The 8,179-nt window shown below is 49.5% G+C and overlaps 1 protein-coding gene across 1 annotated transcript in view; it reads left to right on the top strand.

The window, feature by feature from the left end:
• The first annotated feature begins 664 nt into the window (after positions 1–664).
• CCDC80 (coiled-coil domain containing 80) overlaps positions 665–8,179 on the top strand; it is a 33,573-nt gene continuing 26,058 nt past the window's right edge. Inside the window, exons 1-2 of the mRNA XM_016200213.2 lie at positions 665–1,219; positions 1,620–3,523. Coding sequence (XP_016055699.2) covers positions 1,631–3,523 — 1,893 coding nt within the window. The 5' untranslated portion in view covers positions 665–1,219; positions 1,620–1,630. The remainder of the gene's footprint in view (positions 1,220–1,619; positions 3,524–8,179) is intronic.

The raw sequence follows: 8,179 nt of genomic DNA, 5'->3' as shown, positions 1-8,179 counted from the left end.
TACCAGCTTCCTTCCATGCCAAGGAGAAAACTAGGAACAAGAATAGAGTAATACGATCTCCAATTAGCATAAAATAAAAACAACCCAGTCATGTTTTCCACGGGCTTTTCCAACCTCCAACTAAATGCATGAAACAGGGAGAAAAAGATAAAAATATCTACACGGAACTATAAATACATATACTGTCTTTGGGTGTGCAGCCAAGCACCCTGACCCAAATGACTGTCTGTCTCTGGGAAAGCCAAGCAGCCAGATGCAGAAACCTGAGCATTTTCCCGGTTCCGGAGTGCAGTGTGAGTACTGGCAGGACGGGAGAATGTCCTGATTGCTCGGTGTGGAAGGGGTTAAGTGCTCAGCCATCCTATTCTAAAGTGATTTATGATGATGGGTAGTGTTTCAAAACTTTTCCCCACCCAGAGAACAGCCCCCTCCCTCCCCACCGAGTCCACTCTCTCAACGTGCTGAAATGGGAAGGAGGCGGTGTTTTGCTGATCTGTTAAATTCTTAGTGAAGTTTCCTTGATTTCCAGTGGCTGCTGTTGTGTGAGTTTGGTTTGGATCAAAACTGAGGTTGTCCTGGCATTCCTGGGACTGGATCCAGGCAAGAGGAAGAAGCAGGAGAAGGAGAAGAGGAGAGGAGAGGAGAGGAGAGGGGGGAAAGGTGGGGAGAAATAAAGGGAGGAGGGAGGCGAAGGAAAAGAGAAAAAGCCTATTTTCAACATCACATTCCTGTGTTTTCCCTCAGCCTGGAAAACATATTAATCCCAGGGCTTTTACGCTCGGAAACAAAGGGACTAAGCCAGACTGTGGGGGAAAGGGTGATAAGAAGGACCCTGGGGCTCTAAAGAAAGAAAAGAGTGAGGTTCAGAAATAGCTGGGGCTCCACTTCAAGGGGCGTCCTGCCTGTCGGCACAGGGATTGGCACACACGGACGCAAGACGGAGCAGGAGCGACAGAAACATGGAGATGCAAAGGCTTAAAAGGACAGCTCCTGTCACCTCATCCTACTTGTCAAGAAGGTGAAAAGACAGCAAGAAAAGAACGCAGCAGAGCCCCTCAGGTCAGGACAGGCGACTTTGGGAGCTGGAGCTGCAGCACGCCCCAGCCTCGCGAAGGAGACAGAGAGTTGGGAGGAAAGCATTTCATCGAGGAAACTGTCCTGGGACCACACTTCAGATTGCTTTTTAAACCCTCTGCATTCCATCTCCATGAGCCACAATGTAAGTGTGTAATCCTTTCTGTCTTCCGTGTGTTTGTTTCTTTGTTGCTTGTCTGAAGAAGTGAAGTGGGAATGTTGTCATGATTAATGCGCCCCGTGTGCATTTTCTCTGGAGCATCAGAGGCAGAGGAAAGGGTGCAGCTGAAAGGGGCACTGAGTTGACTCAATGTAACTGTCTCTGCTAAACGCTGACGAATTATAGGGGCTTAAAAGTAACAGGATCTCCCCCTGTTTTCCATTCCCTGACCTCTCTCTCCTTATTCTCTACCCACCCCTTCCCCCCAGCGTTTGGCCAAAATAGAGAAAGGGAAAATGCCTGGCTCTGTGTGCAATGAAATAATTCTCTTTCTTTTCTCCCCCTCGCCTCCCCCTTTGTCTTTTGACCTCGCTGCCTCCCAAAGTGGACTGCACAATGACATGGAGAATGGGACCCGGTGTTACCGTGCTGTTGGCCATGTGGCTGGTGTGCGGGTCCGAGCCCCAGCCCCAGGCCGTGAGTGGAGGGAGCCCCGGAGGGCAGAAGGCGCCTGTGGTCTCCCCAGCCAACAGAAGGCCAGCCCGGCTGCTGAGGCACACGGGGAGGTCTCAGGGAGTTGAAAGAACCGCTCTGGGAGAGCGAAACCTCCAGCCCCTCCAAAGAAGGAGCAGTGTGCCCGTGTTGAGAATAGCTCACGAAAAGGCCCCTCCGGCCCCGCTGCGCCTCGGCGGGGCGCCGGTGAGCCCCGAGCGGAGGCCGGCATCCCGGAGTTCTCCCCGTGAGATGGTCCGAGACGAGGGGTCCTCGGCTCGGTCCAGGGCGCTGCGCTTCCCCTCTGGGTCCGGCTCCCCCAACATCCTGGCGAGCTTCGCGGGGAAGAACCGCGTGTGGGTGATCTCGGCCCCGCACGCCTCGGAAGGCTACTACCGCCTGATGATGAGCCTGCTGCAGGACGACGTGTACTGCGAGCTGGCCGAGAGGCACATCCAGCAGATCGTGCTCTTCCACCAGGCGGGCGAGGAGCGCGGCACGGTGCGCAGGATCACCAGCGAGGGCCGCGTGCTGGAGCAGCCGCTGGACCCCAGCCTCATCCCCAAGCTGATGAGCTTCCTGAAGCTGGAGAAGGGCAAGTTCGGCATGGTGCTCTTGAAGAAGACGCTGCAGGTGGAGGAGCGCTACCCCTACCCCGTGAGGCTGGAGGCCATGTACGAGATCATCGACCAGGGCCCCGTGCGCAGGATAGAGAAGATCAGGCAGAAGGGCTTCGTGCAGAAGTGCAAGGCCTCGGGGGTGGAGGGCCAGGTGGTGGAGGAGGGCACCGGCGGCGGGGGCGCGGGGAGGCCCGGCCTGGGCAGCGAGAGGGCCAAGGAAGACCTGAGGAGGGCGCAGGTCCCACCCACCAGGGAGAGTCGAGGGAAGGTGCTGAGAAAACCAGCCACCACGACGCCAGCACCCCCGCCACCTCCCCCCACCCCAAGGGTCACCACCCTGCCTCCCGCTCCGGTCACAACGGTGACTCGGGCCACCTCGAGGGTGGTAACCGTAGCTGCAAGACCTGCAACCACCACGGCCTTTCCCACCACGCAGAGGCCCTGGACGCCCCGGGTGCACCCCTTCCCGGAGGCGCACAGGCCCCCGGCCACAGCAGAGGGGGCCACTGCCAGGAGCGCCGTAGCCGCAGAGAACCTCTACCCTGCGCCCAGGAGGGAGCCGCAGAGGGAGAGGCCACAGCCCACCAGGAGGCCCAGCAGGGCCCCCAGCTCCGAGGGCTTCGCGGGGGCCCCCCCCACCCCCACCTCGGAGCCCAGCACCAGGGCTGTCTCGGGCCGTCTGCGGGACAACCGCACAGACAGGCGGGAGCAGGGCCACCGGGACCCCAACGTGGTGCCAGGTCCTCACAAGCCAGCCAAGGGGAAGCCTCCCAAAAAGAAAGCCCAGGACAAAATCCTTAGCAATGAGTATGAGGACAAATATGACCCCAGCCGGCCCCCTACCTCGCAGCTGGAGGAGGAGTTCCAGATGGGGAACATCCCCCCCCAGAAAGCAAAGGAGTCTAAAAAGCATGAAAAGCTGGAGAAACCTGAGAAAGAGAAGAAAAAAAAGGTGAAAAATGAGAAAGCGGACAAGTTACTCAGAAGCGAAAAGCAAGTGAAGAAAGACAAGGCAGAGAAAAAGAGCAGGCCCGAGAAAGACAAGAGCAAGAAGAGAAAGGCAGGGAAAGCAGAGCCCGACGGCTACCTGAAACCCACCTCCAGGTACCTCCCTCAGAGCCCCAAGAAGATGGTGGCCGACCTGCTGGGCTCCTTTGAAGGCAAGCGCAGGCTCCTGGTAAGTACACCTCCCCTTGGCCTTGTTCCGTGGGCCCAGCAGGGGCTGTTCACGTTTGGTTTGTTGTTTTTCTAAAATCAGGTCGCTGGCTGGCGGGCCCTGGCTGAACCCGTGCCATGTCAGGATGGCCAGGAGGTGGGTGAGGGAAGGGCAGCCAGGCCAGCAGCTCCCTTTGGTTTCGATGCTCTGTGAATCTGTTCCACACAGACTCAGAGTCATTGGCCAGGAGGGCCTTAGACCTGGGCTCGGGAAAGCACCTGGAGTCAGCTTCTTCCAATCCCAGCAGTACCCATCCCGCATCTTCCGGGGGCTAGTTCTGGATACGGCTCCGTGGTAGTACATTCAAAGAGTAACAGAAGAGTGAAGTTCCTAAAATGATAGATGTTGACGCCGGTCACAATTTAGGAAGATGGTTTCTCCCTTCCTGAGCTTAGAAACCAGAAGCTTGTACATGGGGAAATAACAAGGGTTTTCCTCTGCCCCCTAATTAGGTCTATATCAACAATTGGAAAACTCAGAGGGGAAAGTAAGGCAGTGTGGGTGGAGAGTGGGTGTGGCCCTCATGACTGCTTTTAAACCAGCTGTCTGAAATCTTCATCCCGTAAAGGCTGCCTCTTCAATCACTGCCCAACCAGTAAGAGGCCAGAAGGATGGAGTGTGGGAATCTGGATTAATTGTTCTAATTTTCAATACCATAGCAACACACTTGGAGCCCAGACGTCAGTTGCCTTGAGACTCTATAAAATGAGCATGAACGTGTGTGTGTGTGTGTGTGTGCACGCACTACTAGAACTGAGCGAGTCACAGGTTTATCTCAGTAGCTATCTCTTTGGGAATTAGAGAAATCTCATATCTCTTTGCCACCATCCAAAGAATAATAACAGTATGCGGTCAAATCCCAGGGAAAAGAATTTGGACAGGAATAAGCCCCCTCCTAAGTGTAAGGGCAGTTCTCATGAGCGATGTGAGAATGTTTCTTCTCCAAGTCTCCTTACCCACTCTTTTAGTGCCCTTCCAAGATTTTACCCCTAGCCTCTTAATGCTGTCATTTTACTCCAGGCTGTCAAAGAGGACAAGAGTATGATACAATTACTTCAGAGAAAAAGACCAATAATTAATGGTGGGTGATATGAATCAGGGACAGTTCTCTCAGGTACCTGGATGGGAGGGAGCCATCTCATGCCACTGAGGACACCATCTTTCCTACTGAAGGCACAAGGTGACTCCATACCCCCCATTTCCCCACTGGAGGAGATAGGCTCTCTTCTTTCAGGGCATCTCTCAGAAGGTTTTTTTAGTTTTTTCCCAATGTGGCCTAAATTTGGATTAACGATCTGAGCCAGAGAGACTCTGGTACCCATCTCTCTTTAGTGGTTTCAAAAGTTTAAATGTTATTCAGAGCAGAGTCTCTTGTGGTATTTATCTTGGGTGGGGCATGTCCCCAAATTCTCTTAGCTGTCGCATCAATAAAGTATTTATGTATTAGGAGAAAACCTAAGTTTTGATAGATTCTATGGGTTGTGTGTGTGTGATTTTTTTGTATGTTGTTACTTGTTTTAAAGAGAGCCTTAAAGTAACTGTATAAACCGAGGTTAGCAGAGGACAGGCTGTCAGAGCAGTTTAACAGCTACTTGGTTATTCCCAGAGTTCATACATTTAAATGGGAATGTTCCAGTGAGAACCAAAAGAATCACTGCTTGTAGAGTAAAACTCTACCTGGTACTTGAATGTCTGCTAGAGAATCTGTGGGGGAAAGCTCTCTCTGGGCTGTGAAAAGCATTAGTGGTGTGCTCCGTTGCCCTCCTCCTGAGTACATGGGACTTTGTCCAGCCTGCTAAAGCACATCACCCAACCGTGGCCATTTAGCCAACAGGGCAAGCAAAATGTTCCTCATAGTCAGGGTTTATACAGAGGGAAATAATCATGGGTAAACTGTGAGGATTGTAATTGTACATGTATGGGTAAATACTTCCATTACTGCTAGTTTGTGAGTCAAAAGAAAGGGCTTTTCATAAATATCCCTGACATTAGTCATGTCTTTTATTTTTCTCCCTTTCTCTCCACTCCCTTAGTCAGGGATTTGAAAGCCCAGCTGGGTCTTTTCTGCTTTTAACGGTATCCCTGATCATAAATTTCTAGCAAATGAAACTCCAATGACAGCTTCTGCTGATGTCATGTGAGGCAAAACAGAAACCAGCTGGGATTGCTCATGGCAGCATTGCTCTTGGTGGCTGGTGAGAGACCCGGGTTTGTTATTGCAAAGAAAGTCCCAACAAGAGCCGTTTTAGTCTTGCAATCCCACGTGTGCCCAGCTGATGATCATATCAGAAATGTGTTTTCTAAAGAGCTCATGATATCCAAAATAAGAATGGATTAGAAAAGACAAGATGAAATAAACATGATGTAATATCAAAAGATGGAGAGAAAAGACTGACCAGACAGAGAGAAGACTTGTGTTTCTGGGTGAAAGAACTAGTTGGTGCCATTTATCGTTTTTCCACTCATTTTCCCCGTCCAGTATGGCTGATGTTATTCAGGAAGCTGGGCCATTCAATTAATATTCATTAAGGCTTAGCACTCTTTGAGCTGTTCAAGTACAGCTGACAACATATACCTCTTACTGGCCTCAGCCTAACCCAGTGTGCTCAAACTTAAATGAGGTTCACGTTCCAAGAAACTGTGCATGCCTTTGAGCTCATCTTTCCAGTGTTTCTTTTTCTTTTTCTAAAGAATAGTTTATTGATTTTTTGAGAGAGAGGAAGGGAGAGGGGCAGAGAGAGAGAAACATTGATGTGAGAGCGTAACATCGATCAGTTATCATAAACCTCCGATGCTATGTATGCATTTATTGATATAATTCTTTAAATGTGAAAACATCACATAACCTCTACTTAACCAGTTACTTAGGGAAACGCTGGCAGCAATGGTTTAGGTTGTGTTTGGGCGAACAGCATCCTAGAAGCCTTCAGAGGAGCTGCAGGAGGAGCCAGGTGTCTGTCCTTTTCTTAGGCTTGAGGTCAATCCTCCAACCTCCTGCCTCACAGTCTATCAAAGAAGGAGCATGTCCTGCCAGGGGGTTTTGAGACTGTGTGGTTTAATCTTCACGACAACCCCATGAGGAAGGACTTAACTCCATTTTACAGACAAGGAAACAGAAGCTTAGAGAAGTTGAGAAGTTTCCCAAGGTCGATAGTCAATATATGGCAAAGCCAGAATTGGAACTCAGGTATGTTTGATTTTAAAGCTCCTGTTCAAGCCACTCCCCCATTCTGCCCTCCTGTGGGTGTGAATGTGGGGGAGATGCCATAAAGTGAAGGGGAAACTTTCCTGTTAATCAAAACAGACATTTAAAAATTCATTTTACACCTTGAATTCCTCGGGTAAATGGTAAGACATATCAGTTGTCAACGTTTTGTGCTGAGCACCGATGTAGAGTTTCTGCATGGAATACCCAGCTAGTTCTCGGCACTTCAACTCTCTGGCTTTCCTGGCAGTCAGTCAAGAACAATAGATTGAATCCCAGTTAACCTTATCCCTCCGACTGGCTGGTGTTAGTTGGGGGTGACAATGGTGAGAATATAGATAAGCTGCTTATCACTTAAACATTGGACTATGTGGAATATAGCTGACAAGTCATCATTTTGTGCCCTGAGAATCTACCTACTTGTCAGTTAACAAGAGGCCTCATAGTGCTGAATTGCAGAGATTCAAGTTCAAGTTTAAACATTCTTTGGAGACCGAATCTCCTGTAGTTCAAGTGGGTTAATACTTTCAACCTTACTTCAGAAATCTGGATATTGGGACAACAATCTACTTATTTAATTTTAGAAAAGAATGTAAAGCTCTGATTTACTAAGGCAGATTGCTAACTTAAGTGTTATTTTTCAGAATTCTGTGAAAATCTAGTGTTTTGAGCCTAACACAGTATGTAGAATAATCTGAGACTTAAAATACTTTCCCCCTAGCATTTCCTATTTCTGTTTGCTCCCTTTATTAATGCAAACTGGCTTCATTATACTCAGAGGCTCCTTGTGCCAACACACTGTTGGAACAGAAACCTAAAAAAGAACCACAGCACAATTCTAAATTCATGAGACATGCCCTGATTTATCGCCACCAAACTGGAAAGAGGCCAAGAACCAGACAATAATGTTTACTGAGAAGTCCTAGGATGCTCTCTTTAGGAAGAGGGATTGGAAGTGGTTACCACTTTAAATACCGTTTGAAATACTGCCAAACTAGAAAATTAATGGGATGGCAATGTTGATACACAGGGAAAGAATCCTTGAAATATATTCAGATGATCAACCTCCTCTACTTTCTCTGATGTGACCTTGAGGAACAGATTAAAACCAGCTGGTTTGTGGGCTACAGCTAGACATTCATAGGCAGGGGACCATTGCGTTTCTGAGTGGCTCCCCTCTCCTGGCTGGAGTGGTCCATGTAACCTGAGTAACGTGGGCCAGAATTTGCGCTCCTGTCACAGGCATGGCAGTGGTAGGGGCTGGGGCTTCAGGGCCTTGAAGGACGTACACTCTAGTTGGGGAGGTGTGACATAAACATAAAATATAAGGGTAAATCAAGGAAATATGTACATTCCAAGTGAACAGCAGACTATAAGAACAGTTACATGATCATCAAGAGATAGAAAAGACC

This window comes from Miniopterus natalensis, chromosome 6, assembly GCF_054644295.1.
Source record: "Miniopterus natalensis isolate mMinNat1 chromosome 6, mMinNat1.hap1, whole genome shotgun sequence".
NCBI lineage: Eukaryota > Metazoa > Chordata > Mammalia > Chiroptera > Miniopteridae > Miniopterus > Miniopterus natalensis.
The sequence above is the reverse complement of the archived record's forward strand: the minus strand, read 5'-3'. Positions and strand labels throughout refer to the sequence as shown.